The following is a 26,181-nucleotide window of genomic DNA, read 5'->3' as shown; positions in this document are numbered from 1 at the left end:
CCGGGAGTGTGCCATTGCCCTCCAGCCTGGGCAACAGAGTGAGACACCAACTCAAAAAAAAAAAAGAAAAGATGCTTAACAACACTGGTTCTTAGGGAAATGCAAATAAAATTCACGAGATACCACTTTATGTCCAGTAGGATAGCTAAAATAAAAAAGACAATAACAATTGGTGAGATGTGGAGAAAGCAAAACTCTCACACACTGCTAGTGAAATTGCAAAATCATACAGCCAATTTGGAAAAGTCTGGTAGTTCCTTCAAAGGTTAAACATAGAATTATCACGTGACTGCTCTCAGTATACCCAAGAGAAATGAAAACATATGTTCACACAAAAAATTACACACAAAAGTTCACTGCAGCACTATTCATAATAACCGAAAAGTTGGAAACAATCAAAATGTCCACTAACAGATGAGTGGATGAACAACATGTGGTATATCCATGTAGCAAAATATTACTCAGCAATAAAAAGGAATGAAGTACTGATACTACAGTATGGATAAACTTTCAAATATGCCACTTAAAAAAAATCAGTTACAAATGACCAAATAGTATGAGCACATTCAAAAATGAAAGGTCCAGAATAGACAAATCTATGGAGACAGAAAGTAGACTAGTAATTGCCTAGGCTGGAGGTTGGGTGGAGGTTAGGAAGGGTATGAAAGGAAAAGGGAATAACTGTTAATGAGTGTGGAGTTTCTTTTTGGGGTGATGAAAAGCGTTCTAAAGTACAGAGTAGTGATGGTTGCAAGTCTGGTGATACACTAGAAACCACTCAACTGTATACTTTAGATTTATTTATTTATGCATTTATTTATTGATTGAGTTGGAATCTCATTCTGTCAACCAGGCCGAAGTACAGTGGCACGCTCACAGCCACTGCAGCTTTGACCCTCTGGGCTTAGGGGATCCTTTCATCTCAGCCTTCAAGTACCTGGAACTAAAGGTGTACGCCACCATGCCTGGCTAATTTTTCTTGATTTATTGTAGAGATGAGGCTCAGGTTGGTCTTGAACCCCTGGGCTCAGACAATCTTCTCACCTCAGCCTCCCAAAGTGCTGGGATAACAGGCATGAGCCACCATACCCGGCCCTGAGCTGTATACTTTAAAAGGGTGAGTTTTTTGGCATGTGAATTATATTTTAGACATGATTTTTATGAAGCAACTAGAAATTTGAATACTGGTTATTTGACAATATTAAGGAACTATTAACTACATTTGGATGTGACAATGGTGCTGTATTTTTGTTTAAAAGGAAAAACAATCCTTATCTTTTAGTCATATATACAAAAATATTTATGGACAAATTGATATGATGTCTAAGATTTGTTTCAAATATGGGGAAAGTGAATAATTATAGGTGAAGCAATATGGTAAATGCTGGGTCTGAGTATGAACATGGTATTGATTACACGATATTATCTACTTTTGTATATGCTTAAAATTTTCTATAATTAAAAACAAAAAAATTGACAGGCACTTACTAGATCATGCAGTTCAATCTGCTTTGAGTAATCTTACTACTATCAACAATGCTAATATTTCACAACAGCTTAATTAATACAAAGATAATCTTTTTATTTATTTATTTATTTAAATTTTTAATTTTTTTTTGAGTTGGAGTCTCACTCTGTCGCCCAGACTGGAGTGCAGTGGCCGCGCAGCCTCGACCTGCTGGGCTCCGGCGATCCTTCCGCCTCAGCCTTCCGAGTAGCTGGAATTACAGGCATGCGCTACCACGCCCGGCTGATTTTTTGATTTATTGTAGAGATGAGGTCTCGCTGCCCAGGCGAGTCTTGAACCCGCGGGCTCCGGCAATCCACTCACCTCAGCCTCCCAAAGGCGTGGGATTACAGGCCGAGCCACCGAGCCCGGCTGCAAAGATAATCTTTTTTTTTTTTTGAGTTGGAGTCTCACTCGGTCGCCCAGACTGGAGTGCAGTGGCCGCTCCCGGTCACCTCAGCCTTGCCTGCTGGGCTCCGGTGATCCTTCTGCCTCAGCTTTCCGAGTAGCTGGAATTACAGGCATGCACTACCACACCTGGCTGATTTTTTGATTTATTGTAGAAATGAGGTCTCGCTGCCAAGGTACAAAGATAATCTTAACACTAACTCTAAAATTCCATGATTCTTTTCTTGATTCCTGGAGTATAATTAGAAGACACTAAATAAGTACTTTAATTTCTATAACTTGTTGCAATTTAAGTTCCAACATAAAAAAGAAAAACAATTTCACCACAGCTGTTTTACAGAAAGCAGGTCTATCAAGATTCTCCAGGTCAGAGATACTATCATTTTCAGTATCCTATTTGACTAAGTAAGACAAAGTAAGTCCCTCTGTACCTGTTTAAGTGCTCAAGATTTAACATGCTAGGTAATCTGTATGTTGGCAAAAGTTTGTCTGTAAAAGGTTAGATCTTTAAATATTTTAGAAATTGTAGGCCATGTGTCACTATTGCAACTTTTTTTTTTTTTGTTGAGTCAGAGTCTCACTCTATTGCCCAGGTTGGAGTACAGTGGCATGCTCACGGCCACCCCAGCATTGACCTGCTGGGCTCCAGAGAGCCTTCCAAGTAGCTGAACCACAGGCACGTGCTACCACACCCAGCTAATTTGCAACTTCTTAACTCTACTGTTGTAGTACAAAAGTAGCCATGGACAAATGAGCATGGCTGTGTTCCACTAAAACTTTATTTACAAAAACAAGTGGCAGGCCAGACATGGCCAGTGGGCAGTGGTTTGCTGACCCCCTGTGGCTATGGCTTATTAGCTCCTGACAATGAATTAAAAAAATAAAAATATGATTTAGAATACACATTGGAGTCTATAATACTCAGTGATTTATCACAGAAACAAAGATCTGAGTGCTATATGTACTCACTCATAAGCGGACCCTGAACATTTATCATAAGAGTATAAGAAAGGAGCTGGTGGTAGTGGGACACTGCCCGCGGAGTGAAGGGCACATAACATCAATAAGGGCACCCACACTTTACCTGCAGATGAACCTAACCCTGAATCGTACCCTGCATCTTTAAAATAAAAATAAGAAAATTTTCAGTTTAATCTTTAATACAGTAAATTTCAACAGATAACCCCCCCACGCAACGACCACAATTGGTAACGCAAAGCATCATGCTGTGAAGACACACTTGTGTATGAAGTACAGTACGTACAGGTGTTTGAATCATCATGGCTCGTTGATCTCTCATTGTTCTTACAATGTCTAGTGGATAAACTGGCTGGTTGCATTCAATGAGACACATGGCTGTTTCCATAGTAATAAGAACCCCAGTTCTTCCGATTCCAGCACTAAAAAAGACAAATTCAGGCAAGGCCTTACTGACAGCATTATGCGAAATCAGCAGTCCCCAACCTTTGTGGCACCAGGAACTGGTTTCGTGGCAAACGTTTGTCCGTGGGGCAGGGGTGGGGCCCCCCTGAGAATCCAACGGGCCCCTCAGAGCCCCGCTCTCCTACCGCTCGCCTTTTGCCGTCTGTGTGGCCCGGTTCCTCACAGGCCAGGGCTGGTGCCAGCCGCAGCCTGGGGGTGTGGGCCCCTGTGCTAAACTACTTGTGGCTTTTGTGCAGAAAACTGCCTTATCACACAAAAGAACAATCTAATTTTAATTTTTTTTTTTGAGTTGGAGTCTTACTTTGTGGCCCAGGCTGCACTGCAGTGGCATACTGCTCACAGCTACCACAGCCTCAACCTGCTGGGCTCAGGTGATCCTCCTGCCTCAGCCTTCCTGGCAGCTGGAACAACAGGCATAAACAACTGTGCCCGGCCATCATTTTAATGTTTTATATTGTAAAAGTAGCAAGCCAACTACAGAATATTTTGAAAACAGAAAAAAGTACTCTTTTTTTTTTTTTTTGAGTTGGAGTCTCACTCTGTCACCCAGACTGGATTGCAGTGGCCACTCCTGGCCACCACAGCCTCGACCTGCTGGTCTCTGGTGATCTTCCTGCCTCAGCCTTCCGAGTAGCTGGAACTACAGGCGCGTGCTACCACGCCCGGCTAATGAAAAAAGTACTCTTAATGACTCATTTAATATTGATCATCTTCTATCTCCCCCATCCAATGGTAGTAGAAAAAACACTATTTTAAAAGAGCTACATTTCAGTTTTTAAAGCTTAAACAATGTATAGCTTAATAGAACCACCCTCCTTTAAAATGCAAAATGCAGAATTACAGTGATACTGTTAGTTTTTTAATAATAAAAAAAATTTTTTTTTTTTTGAGTTGGGAGTCTCACTCTGTCGCCCAGACTGGAGTGCAGTGGCCGCTCCTGGCCCTCGCAGCCTCGACCTGCTGGGCTCCGGCGATCCTTCCACCTTAGCCTTCCAAGGAACTGGAACTACAGGCACATGCTACCATGCCCGGCTAATTTTTGATTTATTATAGAAATGAGGTCTTGCCAAGTTGCCCAGGCGGGTCTCAAACCCACGGACTCAGGCAATCCACTCACCTCAACCTCTCAAAGACACGGGATTACAGGCTGAGCCACTGAGCCCGACTAATAAAATTTAAATTAAACCTTACCACTGAGATAATCAAGAATAATTTTTTGAAGTCTAATCTGTGAACATGAATGTAGTAGCTACCAGAGACTTAGAATATAAAACAGTCAAATGTGTTTTGCCATTCTTGCCACTTTGCCTTTCAAATTTTGGTCCACAATCTGTTTTGAAGATCTGAAAACCTACTTTGTGTGTGTGTGTGTGTGTGTGTGTGTGATTTTTTTCTTGATTCCATTAATGTGATGTATCATATTTGTTTATTTATTTGTTTATTTTTTTTTTTAAGTGAGAAAGCAGGATTTATTGAGAGGACAGAAAAGCTCCCACAGTGGGAGGGGACCCGAAGGGGTTGCCTGAAAGCCTACTCTTAAAATGTATGGAAAAGTTGAAGGATAAAAAGATATCTCAATATATTCTCTGGATAAGTCAAAGGTGGTCATAACAGGGAGGGAGTAATTTGTCTCCTAAACTCTGGTTCAGCAGCTATGAAGTTATTGTATTTGGCCCTTTAAGGGCACAAAGGGACCTTGGTCTGAAAGAAAGGAAGGATAGCCTGCCATTGTTCACCTAGAGTTCTTGAAGTAGTATATCCTATAATGACACTTGGTAGGCCATTCCAAGGGAGGTCAGAATACTCAATGAATGTCCTAAAGGGGGCCAGAGGCAAGGAAGAAGGGAGAGAATCTAAATCTTAGGCTGCAACTTAATATCCATGCTATGGTCTGAATGGGTCTCCCAAAATTCATATGTTGAAACATCACTGTCAGTGGGATAGTATTAAGAGGTGGGACCTTTAGGAGGTGATAAAATCATGAGGGCAGAGCCCTCATGGATGGGATTAGGCCCCTTATAAAAGGACCTGAGGGAGCTGGTTCATCTTTCTGTCCCTTCCACCATGTGAGGAAACATTTGTCTCCTATAGAGGATGTAACAAAAAAGTGTAGCAAAAAAAGTGCCATTTTGGAAGCAGAGAGTAGTCATCATTAGACATTGAGCCTGTGGACACCCTGTTTTTGAACTTCTGAGCATCCAGAACTATAAGAAACACATTTCTGTTCTGTATAACACAGTCTCAAATATTTTGTTATATTAATAAAATGGACTGAGTTAGCCTACAATTCTGTTTTTTCATAAAACCGAAGTTATTATAAATCATAAAACCAATGTCAGAGATGTCAAAATACAAAAAAGATGAGTTTTTAAAAATCAATGCCTTCAGTATTAGTTTTATCTCTTATGCCAGTGACGTGTTAGAACATATACTTTACCCTGTACCTTCAGAACACAGCTTTGAGTTCTGATTATCATAGTGACATAACGATATAAGGACAAAACAAAATATGATAAAATATGTATGTCCTTTTAAAATGATACACCAGGGGCAACCCCTTGGGGTCCCCTCCCACTGTGGGAGCTTTTCTGTCCTCTCAATAAATCCTGCTTTAAAAATAAAATAAAATAAAAATAAATAAATAAATAAAATGATACACCAGTCAGCTATATATATAAAAGACAGGAAACAGAATACCTGCAATGAACAACAACAGGTTCTTCTCTGCCGGCCCTCTTATTTCGTACATGACAAACAAAATCCAGGAAGTCACTTGAATCATCAGGGACTCCATGGTCAGGCCAGGCTATGTACTGGATTTGAGTGAGTTGACGACTCTCATTTTTCTAAGTGCAAACAAAAAATTATGTACCTTTACTTAGAAATTACATTTAAAAAAACAAATAAATATTCATGTCACTTTAATTTTAGAAGGAAAGCAAAACCAACTACTCCTTATCCCCAAAAGTGTAAACTCACTAAAACATAAACTTTCAATAAAAAAGAAAGAAACCATTTTATACAAAGCATTATATTCACTTAAGTATTGGGTACTTATATCATGCTCTTTTTATAACTCAGTTTCTATATTTATAAAGCATTTTTAAGATGATAATCAAGTAAACAGGTATAAACAAAGTAAGATCCAGAGAAATGCTTAAAGAAAGTTTAAGCACTGTTGGGTGAGCAAGAACGGTAAGAAACATTTTTTGTGAACAAAGTTGAATTAATCCTGATACAATGCAGATGATTAGTTATGAAAATCAGAAAAAGACCCACAAGATAAATATAGATTAAGGACTGGAGATGATAAAAATTCAAATTCAAATCAGGGATTAATTCTTTTTTGAGAAGTCAATGGTTGGTATAATGAACAGAGTAAGAGCACTGGGTTTAGATACATCTTGGTTCAAATCTTGACTCTGCCAGTTATGGCATTTAATATTTCAGAGCCTCACTTCTTCAACTGAAAAATGAAATAACATCTATACCTCAAAGTGACCATCTCATGCTAAAAAAAACTCCATGAGAGAACCTATATATCACCCAATCATCTACTTGGCACCATATGCTCAATGAGTGGTCAGTATAGTCATTCAATACTGTGAAATCTGGTTATTGCTATTTACATTAAAGAGGGCTTTCAGAAAAGATCATGAAAGTAAATCAAGACTTGGAGTAGTAATTGCTGTCGTCCATCCATCCATTCATGTATGTATTTATAGTAGCAAATTGATTTTCCCAGTTATGTATAGCTCAAATTTTAGAAACTAATTTGTATCATAGCATAGTTCTAAGATACTCGGGGTGTGTAAAGAAAAGCCACTATGGTATACAAAACTGCCATGGATAATCAATAGGTGAAGTATAATAGAATACACTGAAGATAGATATTATTGTATATAAACATACATGGTCTACCTTTAATTACTTGAGAAAATGGAAAGAACTAACTTGTTGGCTTGACCTGTTACATTAGACCATTAACTATATAATATATGTCCCTAAATCCTAAATTCATTCTGACAAAATCTCTAGCCCATTAAGATTTTGAATTTTAATTTAATTTTGTATTTCTTGTAAACTTAAGCTTCATTCAATGCTAGATTCCTTTTCTTATAAATTAGAACGTTTGGCTCCTCTCCTTTTTGGGGTTCCTTTAATCATACTCTTGTGGCAGGAGGTGAGGTGGAGTTCCCATTTCCAAAGTCTTGACGATTGATGAGATGGGCCTGGGTACTCATAGCTCATGCTGTTTGCTCTTCTCTAGCAGTTGTTTCCTTCTTCTTTTCGTCCCTTTCAAAACCAAGGGTGGCTGGCAGAGGAATATCTAGCTGCAGGCAGTACAAGTAGGGTACGTGGTCTCTAGTAGCCTGAAAGAACTGGCAGAATGATGCCTTCTGTATACACCTTCCAGTTGGAGTACTGAGCCATCCTTTATCAGTCAGTTTCCATTTCTGGCTTTGGATTTGGAAGCCAAGGGGACAGACGCAGGTAGAACTAAGAGCTGGCAATTAGAAAGCTACAATCTGCTGTCAGAAGATCCTAGCTATGACTTTTTCTTCCTTAATACTTAGGGGACTTTAAAGTTGTACTCCTTTACTCTTTTAAAAAAGGGAAATAAATTGATAGCTTTCAATGTTTTCCCCCCATTTCCACAGACATACTCAAATACTTTACTGATATTACTTAGAGTAAGAATTTTTTTTACAACCAAACACACCCCTGGTATAATTGTTCTGAACAGGCAAAGTAGGAGTAGTAATTAATATTATTTACCAGTCTCCTTTTTCACTGACCATTCATATTTAGCTGCAGAAATTGGAAATAATATTCATTACAGAATAGAGAATACTTTATTTTTATTATTATTCTTATACTGTAGATACATGGTATCCGCATTTTGCCTGGGCTGATCTTGAATTCCTGGCCTCAAGTAATCCTGCAACCTTGGCTTCCCAAAGCATTGCGATTACAGGCATGAGTCACCGTGCTTGGTCAGAATACTCTTCGTAAAATTTCAAAGGACTTCATAAAAGCAGAGAAATAGTTCAGTAATTTTTATAATATTTTCTAGTAGCCAGTACTCATAGTAGAAAACATTCTCAGCTTTAAAGTCCTTACCTAGAATATAATTCTAATGAAGGGATACCCTTCATTCATTCATTCTTACCTCTTGGTTAAACAGCGTCATCTTCCTGAAGACATAGGCCGCGTTCCCTTCTTCCGAGTGGCAGGTAACTTGGTAGCTTCCATAGGATGAACTTCCTGTGGGTTCTGGCCAATATTGGTGACATTTCACCTGATATTGATAGGATACACAAATTATGTACACTTGGACTTAAGTTCTCCAATTTTTAAAATGTAATTTTTCATAAACTTCAAACTTACAGAGAAGTTGCAACGACTTAAGGAATTTTCAAATACCCTTCACCTAGATCTGCCGACTAATAACAGTTTTTCTTTGTCATGTATTCCCTTTGTAATAGTAGGCAATCTGTTTCTATTTTGAGACTTCAAATATCTTGATTAAATTTTAAGCTTTTTAAACAGCTTGATTTATGATACATAATTCACATACCACACAAGTGACCCATTTCAAGGACACAATTGTTTTAGAATATTCAGAGCTGTGCAAACATCACCACAGTCACTTTTAGGACACGGTCACGACACCCAAAGAAGCCCCATTCCCATTAGTAGTCATATCGCGCTCTTACCCCATTTCTCCCCCCCTTCCCCCACACCTTGGATCCAGGCAACCGTTCATCTACTTCCTGTCCCCAAAGACTTGCCTAGGCCGGGCGCAGTGGCTCAAGCTGGTAATCCCACCACTTAGGGAGGCTGAGGTGAGGGGATTGCCTAGAGCCCACGGGTTTGAGAATAGCCTTGGCAACTTGGCGAGATCTCATCTCTACAATAAAATCAAAAAATTAGCCGGGCGTGGTAGCTCACGCCAGAGCTCAGCAGATCAACACTGGGGTGGCCGTGAGCGTGCCACTGCACTCCAGTCTGGGCAAAGGAGTGAGACTCCAACTCAAAAAAAAAAAAAAAAAAAAGATTTGCCTATTAAGGATATTTCATTTCAATGTAATCACATAATATGTGGTCTTTTTTACTTCTTTTACTCAGCACAATGAAAGAAAGGTTTTGATTTATATTTCCCTGATTAGTCAATGCATTTTCATCATCAGTCAATGTGGTTGGGCATCTTTTTTCATGTTCTTCTTAGCCATTTGTACATCTTCTTTGAATAACTGCCCATTCCGATCCTTTGCCCATTTTTAAATGAGATCATTTTACTGTTGAATTGTAAGATTTCTTTACGTACTCTTTAGATACAAGCTCCTTATTAGATACATATTAAACCCTTTAATAATAATGACAATAATGGCTAATACTTTTTTCATATTTATTATGTTAGTCACAGTTTTAAGCATGATGGTGTAAATCATAAATCCACAAGAAAAGAAGCTTAAAGGTTAGATAAGAGTAAATAAACATTAATTTAATTTAAAAGACTAAATCAACATATATCAAAGACTTTATATGTGCAATATGATTTTTAAAAGTCCAAGCAATGTGTAGAATTCAACTATGACTTACTCTGCCACGTTCAACTTGTGTGGTCAACATTACAACCATGGAGGAGCCTTGCTCCCAAGTCATCTGCCAGAAATCTGTGCAAGTGTGTGGTAATGGCCCTTGGCAAGCAATGTACTGATTTATAATGCTGGAAGAAGGAATTTCCATCTAAAAAGGAAAGGACATACAAATAAAATCTTTGGCATTATTACTTTTTACTATAATCAGTAATATTAAAATAATTTACTATCTGATTGTTAAATCGAATACAAATAATCTCAATAAACTGCAGTTGACTGGGCTCGCTGGCTCAGTCTGTAATCTCAGCACTTTGGGAGGCCGAAGTGAGTGGATTGCCTGAGCCTACACGTTTGTGACCAGCCTGGGCAAGGTGGCAAGACCTTTTCTCTACAATAAATCAAAAATTGGCTGAGCATGGCAGACGCGCCTGTAGTTCCAGCTACTTGGAAGGCTGAGGCAGAAGGACTGCTGGAGTTTAGCAGGCTGACGCTGGAGTGGCTGTGAGCTGGGATGGCTGTGAGCGTGCCACTGCACTCCAGCCTGGGCGACAGAGTGAGACTCCAACTCAAAAATAAAAAAATAAAAATAAACTGCAGTCAATAAAACAAATCTTTATTAACAGTTTATTTTATCTGTAGCAGAAATTTCTTGGCAATGTTCAGTGGTTATACATATTTACCTTTCAATTAGTGAATAGGAATTTAAATATTTTCCAAAACCCCTATTATGATTATAAGAGCAACTTTATTGAGAACTGTTTCAGAGGCAGAGACTTCATAAAGAAATAAATCTATCTGTAAATAGTTTATTGATAAAATCTGTGAGGAACAAAAATTCTGCCACTTGTTTTAGCTTAAATTATATATATATTTATATATATATAATTATATAAATATATATATAATTTATACATAGCAATTTAAAGAATACTAGAGTGAATAGAGAAAGACATCTCTTCTTCCATCTTAGTTTATGCTCTCTAGTTTACACCCAGGAAAGAAATCTTCATAGGTGATGTTACTTAGTGTAGTATATGACATATATACTAAAAAACCTTTCAAAATTCCATAAGTTCTGAATCTTAAAGCATATTTGGTCTAAGGTTTCAGATATAAGATGTAGACTTGTATGTAATATTAGCAAACTTTTTGATCTTTCAGTTTCATAGGTGAAATAGTAATTCCTTACAACAGTTTTGATTTGCACTTTTTCATAAATTGAATGTATTTTCATTTAACTGTGTTTGATATTGTTATTTTTCTGTCTTTTTCTTTTTGAGTTGGAGTCTTGCTCTGTCACCTAGGCTGGAGTGCAATGGCATGCTTATGGCCACTGCAGCCTTGACCTGCTTGGTTTAGGTGCTCCTTCTGCCTCAGCTTTCCAAGTAGCTAAAACTACAGGTGCACACCACCACGCCTGGCTTAATTTTTTACTGTAGAAATGAGGACTTGTTAAGTTGCCCAGGCTGGTCTTGAACTCCTGGGCTCAGGCAATCCTCTCACCTCTGCCTCCCAAAGTGCTGGGAATATAGGCATGAGACAGCATGACTGGCTGATATTGTTATTTTTTTAAGTGTATTGTGGTTTTGCAAAAAAAAAAAAAGAACTACTATTCAACATCATACAGAAAGTCCTAAAAGACATTCAAATCGGCAAAGAGGAAGTGAAACTACTGCCGTTCACTGATGACATGTTTGTATACCTAGACCCCCTAAAGGCTCCTCTCCGAGAGGCATCTAGACCTGATAAATGACTCTAGTAATGTCTGAGGGTACAGAGTCAGTATACAAAAGCCAGAAACATCTCTATATGCCAATAATGCTCAAGCCTAGAATAAAACCAAGAGCTCAGTCTCATTTATACTAGCTACAACAACAAAAATACAAGGAATACACTTAACCAAGGAGGTGAAAGATCTCTACAAGGAGGACTATAAAGCACTGATGAATGAAACTGTGGACAACGCGAACAAATGAAAGAACGTGCCACGCCCAGGGATGGAAAGAATCAATACCGTGAGATTGCCATACTGCTCAAAGCAATCCACACATTCAACTAATCACTATCAAAAAACCAACATCATGTTTTACAGAACTAGAAAAAACAATCCCAAAGTTTATATGGAGCCCAAACAGCCAAAACAATCCCTAAATAAAAAGAACAAATGTGGAGGTATCACACTGCCTGACTAAGTTATACTATAAGGTTATAGTAACTAAAGCAACATGATATTAGTACAACAACAGAAAGATATATCAATGGAATAGAACAGAGAAGCCATAAATATAGCCACATACCTACAACCAACTGATCTTTGACAAAAATAAATAATGGGAAAAGGATACCCTATTCAATAGATGGTGCTGGGAAAACCAGCTAGCCACCTGCAGAAGAATGAAACTGGATCCCTACCTCTCACCATATACAAAAATTAACTCCAGATGCATTAAAGACTTAAATATAAGACATGAAACTATAAAAATTCTAGAAGAAAACATAGGAAACATTCTTCTGGACATCAGTCTAGGCAAATAATTTAAGACAAAGACTCCAAAAGCAAATGTGACAAAGACATAAATAGACAAATTGGGATTAAACTAAAAAGCTTCTGTACAGCAAAAGCAATTATCAACAGAGTAAATAGAAAACTCACAGAATGGGAGAAAATATTTAAAAATTATGCCTCAGACAAAGGATTAATAGCCAGAGTCTACAAGGAACTCAAACAACTCAACATGGAAATAAAAAAACCTATCAAAAATTGGGCAAAGGACATGAATACACATTTCCCAAGAGACACACATTCATCCAATAAACATATGAAAAAATACTCAACACCACTAATCATCAGAGAAATAAACATTAAAACCACAATGAGATATCATCTTACACCAGGCAGAATGGCTATTATTAACCCTTTGAACTTGGAGATACCTCATGAATCACCTAACTAGCAACTCGACTGCACTTTTTAATGAAATAGCCAAAAAAGACTCACTTCATATTAAACAGTACAGCGATGGAATCAATTTTATCGCCAGGATATCTGGTTTATAAACAATTTGGATATTGAGGAACTCATTTATGATAAAAAAAATCAAAATTTTAGCTGGGCTCGGTGGTTCAGCCTGTAATCCCACGCTTTGGGAGGCTGAGGTGAGTGAATTGCCTGAGCCCGCAGGATCGAGACCTGCCTGGGCAACTTGCCGAGACCTCATCTCTACAATAAATCAAAAAAATTAGCTGGGTGTGGTAGTTCGCGCCTGTAGCTCCAGCTACTTAGAAGGCTGAGGCAGAGGGATTGCCGGAGCCCAGCAGGTCGAGGCTGCAGTGGCTGGGAGCGGCCACCGCACTCCAGTCTGGGTGACAGAGTGAGACTCCAACTCAAAAAAAAAAAATCAAAATTTTATATCTTATATTTTTCTAATGTGTGGTAATGTGTGAACATGCACTGCGGGTTCATTGACATGTGTTGTGCAGTAGTAATTTGTATGATGTCTTCCACCTGGTGTTTTTCTATTCGAGCAGACAAGACAGTCTTGTTTTCTTCCTCCCACATTAATAACATGTAATTTATTGTCCAGTCTGTTGTTCAAAGACAATGTGGAAGGATGTACTCGTGATTCCCGAAAACCACAAGGAGGAATTTAAATCTAACTCATCTTCACTGCTGCTTATAACTCTCACTTTTGTCTTTTTGTTTTGCTATTGTTCTGCAAACTAAATAAATGGATTTAAAAATTCTAATTGTGAATTATAACATCACAAAAGGAAATCTATCCAAAAATATTACTTTTCCAACTTAGCGTGGATAGATATAATTGATTTGGGCCACTCAATGCTTCAGTACAACCAGCCTTCAACTTCAACAGTCTCTTTAAGGCTATGGTAACTGGCTTATCTATCTTTTCAAGTTATGCCATATGATACAAAGGGTATACCCACAGCTGCCTTTCTTATACAAATGCTTTTTATTGCTACCATCTGTTACAAAGAAGTGTCTGCACCACTGTGGAAGCACTTCACATGCTCTTTTCCTTACGTGATTTTTTAAATATATCTCAGTATATAGTCCATCTCTTTATTTGCTTTTTCATGCAATTTGAATGGAAAAACTTCAAGGAAGCACACATTTTTGAAAAATTTGTGATTGTATAAGTTTGTCCTCTGATTGTATAAGTCTGTCCTGTATAGTAACCAGCAATCTCTTTATGACCCTGAGAAGGGCCTTCTAAGTAAAACGGGTTAAAAAATCAGAGAAAAACAGACACTGGCATGGATGCCGAGAAAAGGGACCACTCATCCATCATTGGTGGATTGAGAACTAGTTCAGCCTCTATGGAAAACAGTATGGAGATTTTTTAAAGACCTAAATATGGAACTACCATTTGACCCAGCAACCCCACTTCTAGGCATCTACCCAAACGAAAATAAATCATTATATAAAACAGTATCTGCACTTCATATGTTCGTTGCAGCACTATTCACAAGAGCAATATCATGGAACCAACCTAAGTGCCCGTCAAGATTGACTGGATAAAGGAAAAGTGGTACATAACACCATGGAATACTCTGTAGCACCATGGATGGTGCTGGAGAATATCAACCTAAGTGAACGAATTCAGAAACAGAAAGTGAGCCACTATGTGTTCCCATTTACATGCGGGAGCTAAACGGCCATAAAGATGGAAATGACAGATACTGAGAACACTAAAATGAGGGAGGTAGGGTTCAGGAGTTATCTATAGGGTACAAGGTTCATTATCAGGAGAATGGTCCACCTAAATGAAGCCCACCTCCAACCATTATGCAAGAAGTTCATGTAACAAATGTACCCCCCGAATCTAAACTTTAAGAAAAAAAGAAGGCCTTTTCAGAGGTACATTCTAGTATTTATTAAAGTCTACTTAAAGACTGGACTATTCCATTTCACTGTTCTATCTGTAAAATATATGCCAGCACCAAACTATTTTATTTAATATAACTTTGAAAACATTTTTTAGTATCTGGAAGTTTTAATAGTCTATCAAGGTTATGTTTTTAACAACAACAAAAAATAACCTAAAAGTTTATAGTGGCCCCTATTATTCCAAATGAAAAAGGCATAATAAAAATAAACTTACATTTATGTAGTTTGCATTGATGTAGTCTTCATTACCTTTTAAAATGACCCGTGTAGCATCATCTGAAAAAATTTAAAAGAAACATTGCTTTAATAAAGTTACGTTAAAAAAGAGTATTAGACTTAAGAGAGAGAACAGATACTTACAAGGCGAAATATCTCTGTATCTATTTTTGGAAATGTTCTGAGGTAATTTGGCACAAGACATTGTCATTCCAGGTTTTTTCCGATAAAGTTGCTAAAAAAACAAAAAACAAGCACAAAAACAAACAAGTCCAATAAGTCATCAACAACTTCTGTTTTCTTTTTCGGACTTGTTTCTATAACTAAGAGGATATAGGTTTTTTTTACCTTTAACTATATCAGCTATATAATGATGTACGTTAGGCTAGTAGAGTATTGAATGACATTTGCAAACCCAAGTTCTATAGTTTCTGACACATATTAAGTGCCACATTTTGCTTTTTGTTGTTTTTTTTTTTAGTTGGAGTCTCACTCTGTTGACCCGACTGGAGTGCAGTGGCATGCTCCCGGCCATCGCAGCCTCGACCTGCTGGGCTCTGGCGATCCTTCGTCTCAGCCTTCCAAGTAGCTGGAACTACAGGCACGCACTACCACGCTTGGCTGATTTTTGATTTATTGTAGAGACGAGGTCTTGCCAAGTTGCCCAGGCGGGTCTCGAACCCATGGGCTCAGGCAATCCACTCACCTCAGCCTCCCAAAGTGCAGGATTACAGGCTGAGCCACTGAGCCCGGCAGTGCTTTTGTTTTTTAGAAAGTGGGATTTATTGAGAAGACAGAAAAGCTCCCACAGTAGAAGGGAACCTGAAGGGGTTACTCCTTATTTTGAAAAAAATGGTAAAACAAATGATGCCAATTTTGCTTACAGCAGAAGTACATGAAGTTTTAAACAGCAAATCTGCAGAAAATATTTAGTCTTCATTTAGTTTGGAGTTGTTGACAGTATATGAACTAAGAACTTTTTACAAAAAACACTGACACAGGCTCTAAATGTTGTATGGTTATAAACACATATCTATAACATACATTTCAGAGCAACAAACATTCATGATGGGCACTTTTAAAAACACATTAAAAACCATTCAGGAAGCCCAGTGTGGTGGTGTGTACCTGTAATTCTAGCTATTTGGAAGGGTGAAGTGGGAGGATCACTTGAGCCTAGGAGTTGGAGACCAGCCTAGGCAACATAGCAAGACTCTGTTTCAGATTAAAAACAAACAAACAAAACCATTCAAGTTTATTAATTTAAACAAGCTAATATAATCAATCTAAAAAAGACATTTCAAATTCCACTGTGTGCTCACTGATCAAAATACAGGTTATAAGCACTGAAGAAAGAAGCATTCCTGTTCTTCTGATATAATGATCTGAGAGTTTGTTCTGTTTTCAAGATTGCACTGATAAAAATTAGATAAAGATTAAATATGACAAGGTATAAACTTCAAATAGAAAACTTATTTTCCTTTATCTCAGGATTTAAAGTCTACAGTAGCTTTTCCTCACTTGCCACATTTCATAAAAACAGTTGGTTATGACAAAAAAATTCAGTTTGACAACATGTATAAAATTTTCTTTTCCACTCTTTTAAAAACAGATATCTATTTATAGAACCATAGCTAGTACTTTGGGAGTAATAAAAAATTTTGCATTTTAGAACTCTTCATGTCAAACATTTCTCAGAACACCATTTTAGCGCATATATTATAATGGACAGTAGATTAGGCAGTTAAGAAACAATGAAACTAATTAGAAAATACAAACAAAATTTTTTTAATATACAATGATATTACTTACATCAAATTGTGTCAGGACTGTTCCAGTGATAAGCCCCTCAGCCAGCTGGATCATTGACTCCCGCAGGGAATGGTCATCCTGATGGATACTATCTAGTGGGGCTTTCTCAGGAATATACTGAAAGTCTGGCTCATTTTCTAACTTTTCTTCCACTACATCATACACAGCTAAAATTACAGAAGAAAAAACACACTTAGTTCATGATAGCAATTTACCAGATATGTTTTAAAATTTTGTGTCAGAGAAAGAATTAATTTATGAAGAATTATACCAGATCCGAGTCTGGTGCCACTGTGTTGGGACTGAGAGTGGCTGTGAAGCTGAAGGACTCTGCTGCTGCACCTATGAGAAAAGCAGGGTTCTTTGGCTGGAAATGTCTAAAACTTGAAGAGACAATAAGAAAACAAAGAAGTGCTGAGAAGCAGCTCTGAATACATCTACCACTTTGTGATACCTAGGCAAGAGTACAAATAGGGCCCTAAATACCATACGTCTAAATATGTTAAAATATGCTCTGTCTTCTTCCCTTGACACATCTATAAACAACCTGGGAGGCCAGATTTCAAATGAGATCTAGGCCAGAATTCATGGTTATGGGTGTGGGAAGAATCAGTCCCTATATGCCAGCCCACCTATAGTTCACCCAATTTCTTTTCCCTCTCTCAGCTACATTCTTTAACATGGGGGCCTATAAATATACATGTGAATATCCCAAGTCACAAGTAAGCTCTGTTTATACCTCTCTCTCTGCAAACAGTTGCCTCTTAGCCATTCTGCTGGCCTAGGGTACATATACCACGTTCTACCCCTGGGAGAACAGACCTGTGAAGAATGTCCATGAAGGTCTAGGGAATGGGCTTAAGATTATTTGGACAGAGAACTGAGGGTTGAAAAAAAGTGGTACAAAAAGGGAGAAGAGGTTACAGCTTGGCACATCTTCTTGGTCCTCTAGAATCCTGACCACATTGGGAAGGGAAAGAGAACCAGTATAAAGTCTTGTAAAATATGAAGCCAAAGCAGGGGATCCATTTACTCTTGTCTAAGAGGTTTGGTTTGTCCTTGAAAATGCATGCATTTTTGAAAAAAATACATTTCTGAAATAAAGATTGAAAACACACAAAAAAAGACTTTGGGAGGTGTAGGCTAGAGAACTGCCTGAGCTCAAGGGTTCAAGACCAGCCTGGGTAACTTGGTAAGACCTCGTCTCTACAATAAATCAAAAAATAAGCTGGGTGTGGTGGCACACACCTGTAGTTGCTACTTGGAAGGCTGAGGTGGAAGGATCACTGGAGCACAGCAGGTCGAGGGTGCAGTGGCCATGAGTATGGCACTGCACTCCAGCCTGGGTGACAGAGTGATATCCTGACCAAAAAAACCCCAACAAAAACCAAAAGTCAGGCACGGTGGTTCACGTCTGTAATAATCCCAGCACTTTAGGAGGCTGAGATGAGAGGATTGCCTGAGCCCATGAGTTCAAGACAAGCCTGGGCAACATGGTGAGACCTCAACTATACAAAAAAAAAAAAAGCAAGCAAGCAAGAAAGAAAATACAAAAAAGGCATGTAGGAATGGACATGACAGACCCACAATGAAAATGAAATAGACAAAGGTCCTGGTCCAGATTTTGACTATAAAACAATGTTAGATCTTTTGTAAGAAGTGGGCCCTAGGTAGGTTCTTCTCTTAATTTAAATTGCTATTATTACTATTATTGTTATTTTTGAGTGGGGGGGGTCTCACTCTGTCACCCATGCTGAAGTGCAGTGGCATAATCACAGCTCACTGCAGCCTTGAACTCCTGGCCTCAGACAATCCTCCTGTCTCAGCTACCAGAGTAGCTGGGACTACAGGCGTGCACCACCACATCCAACTAATTTTCTTATTTTTTGTAGAGATGGAATCTTGCTATGTTGCTTAGGTTGGTCTCAAACTCCTGGCCTCAAGCAATCCTCCCAACTCATCCTCCCAAAGTGCTGGGATTACAAGCATGAGCCAACAAGCCTAGTTAAATTTAAACTATAAATTTGGGATTGCAAAAATGCCATGTGTTAAGGTCTAACATTCAGGATCTATAAGGAACTCAAACATGCTGAAAGGAAAAAAACAGCCCCATTAAAAAGTGGGCAAAAGACATGAATAGACACTTTTCAAAAGAAGAGATACAGGCAGCCAGTAGACACATGAAAAAGTGCTCAGCCTCACTAATCATCAGAGAAATGCAAATCAAAACCACACTGAGATACCACTTAACCCCAGTAAGAATGGCCATCATTAATAAAACAAACAACAACAGATGCTGATGAGGATGTGGAGAAAGAGGAACACTTCTACACTGCTGGTGGGAATGCAAATTGTGCAACTTCTTTGGAAAACAGTGTGGCGATTTCTGAAAGAATTAGAAACTGACATTTCATATGACCCAGCAGTCCCCCTATTGGGAATATGCCTGGAGGAATGCAAATCATTCTACAAAAAAGATACTTGCACATGCATGTTTATTGCAGCACTATTCACAATAGCAAAATCATGGAACCAACCATGCTGCCCATTGAAAATGGACTGTATTAAAAAAAAATGTGGTACATATACACAATGGAATATTATGCAGCTATGAAGAAGGACAAACATGGATTCTGCAACAACTTGGATGGATTCAGAGTCTATCATACTCAGTGGTCTATAACAGAAACAAAGAACAGAGTACCATGTGTTCTCAGTCATATGCGGACGTTGAACAATTTTCATAATACTATACAGGGAGGGCCACACCTCATCAACAAGGGTAACTGCAATAATGAACATTTATATACCTAACCCTAAATTGTACTCCACATTTTTTTTTTAAATTGGAGTCCCACTCCATTGCCCAGGATGAAGTGCAGTGGCACACTCGTGGCCACCCCAGCCTCAACCTGCTGGGCTCAGGTGATCCTTTGGGCTCAGGCGATCCTTCAGCCTCAGCCTTCCCAGTAGCTGAAACTATAAGCGCGCACTACCATGCCCGGCTAATTTTTTGACTTATCGTAGAGACGAGGCCTCGTCAAGATGCCCAGGCTGTTCTTGAACACGTGGGCTGAGGCAATACCCTCACCTTGGCCTCCAAAGTGCTGGGTTTACAGGCTTGAGCCACAGCACCCGGCCTGCCCCACATCTTTAAAATTAAAAATTAAAAAAAAATGCCATGTCTTTGCTATGATATGAACTTTTGTCCACATTCTGGTTATGTACCAGTCATGAATCTGTGAGCAGTAACTGAGTGTCTTGGTGCCAAAGCGCCTTAAACTCTAAAAACGGAGACAATTCATCAATCTCATTGGATGATTGTGTGGATTAAACGAAAATATACTAAAAAGCCTTGGTGCACAGAAACCTTTTAATAATTATTAGCTAATATTATTATTGTCAAGCTCTTTAGGATCGATTATCAAGAGAAAATAGGATAAATAAAACTGAAAGAACATTGTGCCTTGTGTAAAATTTAAGTAGCTTCTGTCACAGAAAATGTCTAGTAACGAATCACCTAAGCATCAGGTCTAAGTGAACAGGTTCCTTGAAAAGTTAATTTGCATTTCTTTGATGACTCGTGAGGCTAAACATTTTTTCATGTATCTGTTGGCTGCTCATACGTCTTCTTTTGAGAATTGTCTACTCATATCTTTTGCCTACTTTGTAATGGGGCTGTATGTTTTTTCTTTTCAGCACGTTTGAGTTCCTTGTAGATCCTAGATGTTAGGTCTTTGTCAGAAAATACAGTTGGAAAATATTTTTTCCCAGTCTGTGGGCTGTCTCTTGCTCTCTTGTTGGTTTCTTTGGCTTTGCAGAAGCTTGTCAGTTTGATGAGGTCCCATTTGTCTATCTTATCTCTTATGGCATGGGCACTAGTATTACATGTTCTCACTCATAAGTGGACCATGAACAACTATTGTAATACTGTAAGAAAAGGATTGACAGTAGTGGGAAACTGTGGAGGGGTGGGGGGGCCAGGGAGGTGGGATTGACAGTAGTGGGAATCTGCCTGGGGAAGGGGGAGCACGCCTCATCAACAAGGGTACCTGCATAATGAATATTTGTATACCTAACCCTGAATTGTACCCCACAATTTTAAAATAAAAAATTTAAAAGTTAAAAAAAAAGAATAGTTAAAACAGAATGTTCTGTTAAAGTCCTTTCAACTTTCCTAGGAAGACAATTCTAGACTGCAAATGGAAAAGAACACCAAGAGGAGAAGATAAAATGAAAATGCCTATTTATGACCACAAGAGGTAAAGAAGTATTTTTTTTTAAATAAAAAAGAAACTTTTGGCTGGGCTTGGTGGCTCAGTCTGTAATCCCAGGTCAAGGCGAGTGGATTGCCTGAGCCCGCAGGTTCGAGACCAGCCTGGACAACTTGGCAAGATCTCATCTCTACAATAAATCAAAAATTAGCTGGGCATGGAAGCACACACCTGTAGTTCTGGCTACTTGGAAGGCTGAGGCGGAAGGATCCCTGGAACCCAGCAAGCTGATGCTGGGGTGGCCATGAGTGTGTCACTGCACTCCAGCCTGGGTGACAGAGTGCGACTCCAACTCAAAAAAAAAAAAGAAAAGAAAAGAAAAGAAACTTTCTTGTTGCAGGAACTCGAAATAATGCCATATGAACACTGGCTGAAGGCTCTGAGACTGTTAAATTTGAGAAAGGAGAGAGTTACTGGATATATTAGTTATTGTCAAAATATGAATACAAAAGAGATTAAAATTATTCAGCATAGCACAAAGTGACAGAATTAGGAACAATGGGACTGAAGGAGAATGGAATTTTTCAATTTATAGTTCAACCTCTCCAAAGGTGGAATTAACTATTTCAGGAGCCACCACGTGCTCTCTATGTTGGTAGGATATTCTTGAGGTTGTTGTCGAGAAAACTCATACAAGTGGCAAAGAAAATAACTAATCCTGGGATATAAACAAAGGAGCTACAGTTTGTAGTATATGATTTCTCCAAACCTAGGACTCCATGACTATAAAATAACAAGTCAGCTGTCCAGATCGAGAGGTAACATGTTTAGGCGAGTAGACATCATCCACTGAAAACACAGTATTTTTAAAAAACATTGCTTTAGCTATTATTGATTGTTATGGAGTTTTCTAAAAGTGAAACAGAGTTCAAATTTACTCATTAATTCAAAGTACTTACTGAGCACTTACTACGATTATTAGGGCAACTGGGATAAAAGGGAGGCCATTTTAGCTATGGGAGTCAGGAGAGAAAGCAATTCTGAAGATGACATTTGAGCAAAGACCTAAAGGAGGTGAAGATATAAGTCATATAAATATCAACAGTGTGTAAGGAAGGTGGAACAGAAATCCTAAAGACTGGAACATTTCAGGAACAGCAAGAAAACTAGTATAGAATAGATGAGAGTGAGAAAAACCAAGTGAGAGGAAAGGAGGCCAAGAATTTGAATTTTGTTCCAAGTGTAAATGGAAGCCACTGTGCTCTGAGCAAGAAACTGACATAACTTACGTTTTTAGTCAGCAATCTGGCTGCTACGTCCAGTAATAAACAGTAATGAATTATGACAAATATCCAGTACTGCATAGAGTACTTACCATTAGGTCGAACTAGAAGCATGAGTTCCCCAGAATGTCTCTCACAGCTAGCTTTAATAAATAGGACAACCTGATCATGGGTATGCTCTGCAATGTCCCGACCATTGATCAGTACAACTTGGTCCCCTTCATTCAATCGAGGGACACAGAGGTCAGCCTGTAATATAATACAGAAAAGGTTTCAGATTTGTATGTGACTTTTTGAAAGTAAAGCACAGGAATTTATTTCTATAGACTCTACAGGAGGAGAATAAAACTACATATACAAAAGCATCTATTAATTTATTAATCTATTAAAAAATTTTAGAAACCTAGTTTTCCCATAAATATACTTTTTTCTTCTTTCATTTAACAACTTCTTTCCTGATAACCCACCATGTAGCCAGACATACAGATAAGACTGATGTTTCAAGGTGCAAGTACTCAGGAAACCCTAACTTTACACTGACTAGATATGTATAAATTTCAATTATCATGGTTCAGTTACATAACACTAGTCCCCAAACAACATGAACTTTAGTTAACACAATTTATTAACTGTGAATAACTACATAGAGTAAAAACTTTGCTGGTAGCTCATCAGTATAAAAAAATCACTAGATAAATAATAGACACATCATAATCAGTGGCCAATTACATTAGTGTTTCCAAAGTCTGTTAGTGATTTTAAACAATGTACATTTATTATTCAGTTCATGTAGAGACAAAAATGTATGTGGTTGTGTTGCTTCCTTGTCTCGCTGTGATAAACCCACATACAGGTGAATAATCTGAAGAGAGAACTGACAAAAAAAAGATGAAAGTGCAGAAAGAAACGAAAAATGATTAATGCTGGATGTGAAATTCAAATTGAACATAATGGAGTTGGAGAAGAAAGTCAACCACGGAAATGCTGACACTATTGTTATTTGAGAAACCCTAGATATGTAGACAGAGGAACTCTTAGAGGTTTTTCACAAAAGCGAAAGTTCAGAGAACAAAGTATTGAAAGTAGATCCCAACTTGAGAGGATTATTATGACAATTTGAGAAGGCAAGTCAAGATGCTCACTCTGTATTCTAAGCTGTACCACAAGAAGGAGGCAAGTAGTGTTCAAACTACTTGTGATATAGATTTTCACAGGGAAATAAAACCTGTTAGTTTTCAGTGTTTCTAAAGTTTTGAATTATGAGATCATAAATAAATATTAGCTTTCTTTCTTTTTTTCTTTTTTTTTGAGTTCGAGTCTCACTCTGTCACCCAGACTGGAGTGCAATGGCAGCTCTCGGCCACCGCAGCCTTGACCTGCTGGGCTCCGGCGATCCTTCCGCCTCAGCCTTCCAAGTAGCCGGAATTACAGGCATGCGCTACCACGCCAGGCTGATTTTTTGATTTATTGTAGAGATGAGGTCTCACTGTCCAGGTGGGTCTCGAACCCACGGGCTCAGGCAACCCACTCACCTCAGCCTCCCAAAGGCGCGGGATTACAGGCTGAGCCACTGAGCCCGGCTTAGCTTTATTTCTTTTTGCCATCATAAGAGACAGCAAGAGAGATTTTTAGCATTATGACAAAAAATTTTAAAGTCTTGGGAATAACCATAATTTTTCCCAATGATCATTAAAATCCTGCACAATTTCATCTTGCATGATTATTTTTACAGACCTCCACTACTATGCAAAATGAGAACTGTCTATACTTTATTGAGAAAACAAAACAATAATTAGAGTAAAGAGATACAAGAAATAGAAATATAGACAACATGTTCTGGGAACTCAGCAATGAAAACAAATGAGAGTCAAGTTTGAAGGATAGGCTCAGTAGAGAAAAAAATGATGGGGTTGAATCTTATAAAAAAGGAAACCTTTTATGGCAAAGGCATAGAGAGATAAAAGCAAACCTTCTCAAATTCATTATAAGCACAAAATTAATAAAATAGATCACTCACAGGTGTTCCTGGTGCTACTCGGGACACAATCACAGGCATCTTCTGGTCATATCCTCCCTTGAAAAGAGATTAAGTCAAATATTACCAAAATAAGAACATCTTAATTTTAAAACTGAATACAATATAAATTCTAGATTACCTTTACATTGAACCCAAATCTTCCATTTTCATCAGGTTTCATTCTGATTAGCACAAGATTATCATGTGGAATACCACCATTAGGCTTTTAAAAGACAGAATTAAGTAACTTGTTAATTTTCTTTACTTAAAATCTACCCTTCAGATATACACAAAACATCCTTTTCATATACCCATATTACCTACTGTATGTAAAGAACCACAATTCTAATCAAAATGTTCATTCAGGAAAGTAAATTTCTTTGATTAATGATTTGCAGTTAACCCCGCTTGATATATTCTCTTATGTATTCTTGCCACCACATGCTAGACTATAAGTGCCAGTAGGAAAACAGGCCATGGGTGTCTTTATTAATTGCTATATCCCTAGAACCTCGCTCAAAGCAAGGCAAGTTCATATATGTATATAAACACACACACGCACACATCTAATGCTTGTGTTACATGAATTCAAAAATACACATGCTTTTTAAAAACAACTTTACTAAGATATAATTCATATATCACACACTTCTCCCATTTAAAGTGTATATTTCAATAATTTTTATTTTAGTTGCACAAACATCACTATTATCTAATTTTATAATATTTTCTTTAACTCCAAAAGGAACTTTGTATCAATTAGTAGTCACTCTCCAATTCCCCAATTCCCATTCTTCAAAGCCTAGTCAACCACGAATCTAGTTTCTGTTTCTATAGATCTGAATAATGTGGACATTCACATATACAGACTCTCACACAACATATGGCTATTTGTTAGTTTCATTCACTTATTATGTTCTATGCCTGCTCTTAGAAGGAAAGAATCTAGTTAATTCTTATTTATACTTCAAAATGTAGGTCAGAGATTATCTCTTCTGGGAATCTTTCCTTAACCTCACAGCTAATTTAATTATTCTTATATACTCTGTGCATTTCCTATAATCACTTCTAATTACGGAATTTATGTTGAGTTACATCATGGAACAATTCATGACTAAATAAGATAATGAGAAAGAGAAATTATACTGTAGTAACTTACAACTAAAACATGACACAGTACAAAAGAAATTTCATTTGGGATTTTAAAAATTCAAAGAAAAGTGAGAATATCTGAAGAGGCTGCTTACAGTAGGTTTTTCAGGGGACGATGGAACATCAAATGTTTCATTAATATGATTTTCCAGATCTTGTTGAGAATGTGAATAGTGAATTTGGTTCCAACTGTTTTTCTTAGATTGTTTGGGTGGTAAAGCTGGAGGCTGTCCTTCTCCAGGGGTCTCTTGTGACCTAGATATGAAAAAGAGAAAAAAAAAAAATTTTGGAAGCTGCCTCACAGAATTTATTTTAAAGTTAGGGCCAAGTAACTCAGGTATTTACAATATCTAGTAGGTGACAGGTTTTAAATACCATATTTATTTGTAAATGTCACTCTTTAATGAAAACTTTCTTAACCTTCAAGTAGTAAATCTAATTCCTACTTTATCAAATCTATAAACAATTATATAATAAAATACACTTTAAAGGTATCCCTGTGAATATATCTATTAATCTATGACAACAATGTAAATACCTTTCCAAAAAACTTTTAAAAAAGTTTTCAGTGGAATCACAGGTAGCCAGAGAATAAGGCAGGCAAAGAGAATTCAG

The 26,181-nt window shown here is 37.9% G+C and overlaps 1 protein-coding gene across 1 annotated transcript in view; it reads right to left on the bottom strand.

Annotated features, from left to right (window-relative positions):
* The window catches only part of PTPN4 (protein tyrosine phosphatase, non-receptor type 4), a 126,818-nt gene that overhangs the window by 6,363 nt on the left and 94,274 nt on the right, over nt 1-26,181 (bottom strand). The window contains exons 16-26 of the mRNA XM_008059331.2: nt 25,662-25,821; nt 24,554-24,637; nt 24,415-24,471; nt 22,490-22,646; nt 16,901-17,067; nt 15,233-15,323; nt 15,087-15,148; nt 9,965-10,111; nt 8,532-8,660; nt 6,056-6,204; nt 3,180-3,315 (exon numbers count right to left, since the gene is read on the bottom strand). Coding sequence (XP_008057522.1) covers nt 3,180-3,315; nt 6,056-6,204; nt 8,532-8,660; nt 9,965-10,111; nt 15,087-15,148; nt 15,233-15,323; nt 16,901-17,067; nt 22,490-22,646; nt 24,415-24,471; nt 24,554-24,637; nt 25,662-25,821 — 1,339 coding nt within the window. The remainder of the gene's footprint in view (nt 1-3,179; nt 3,316-6,055; nt 6,205-8,531; nt 8,661-9,964; nt 10,112-15,086; nt 15,149-15,232; nt 15,324-16,900; nt 17,068-22,489; nt 22,647-24,414; nt 24,472-24,553; nt 24,638-25,661; nt 25,822-26,181) is intronic.

Source organism: Carlito syrichta, unplaced genomic scaffold, assembly GCF_000164805.1.
Source record: "Carlito syrichta isolate Samal-C Ts95f unplaced genomic scaffold, Tarsius_syrichta-2.0.1 Scaffold303994, whole genome shotgun sequence".
NCBI lineage: Eukaryota > Metazoa > Chordata > Mammalia > Primates > Tarsiidae > Carlito > Carlito syrichta.
Note: the sequence above shows the minus strand (reverse complement) of the source record. Positions and strands in the feature narration are given on the sequence as shown.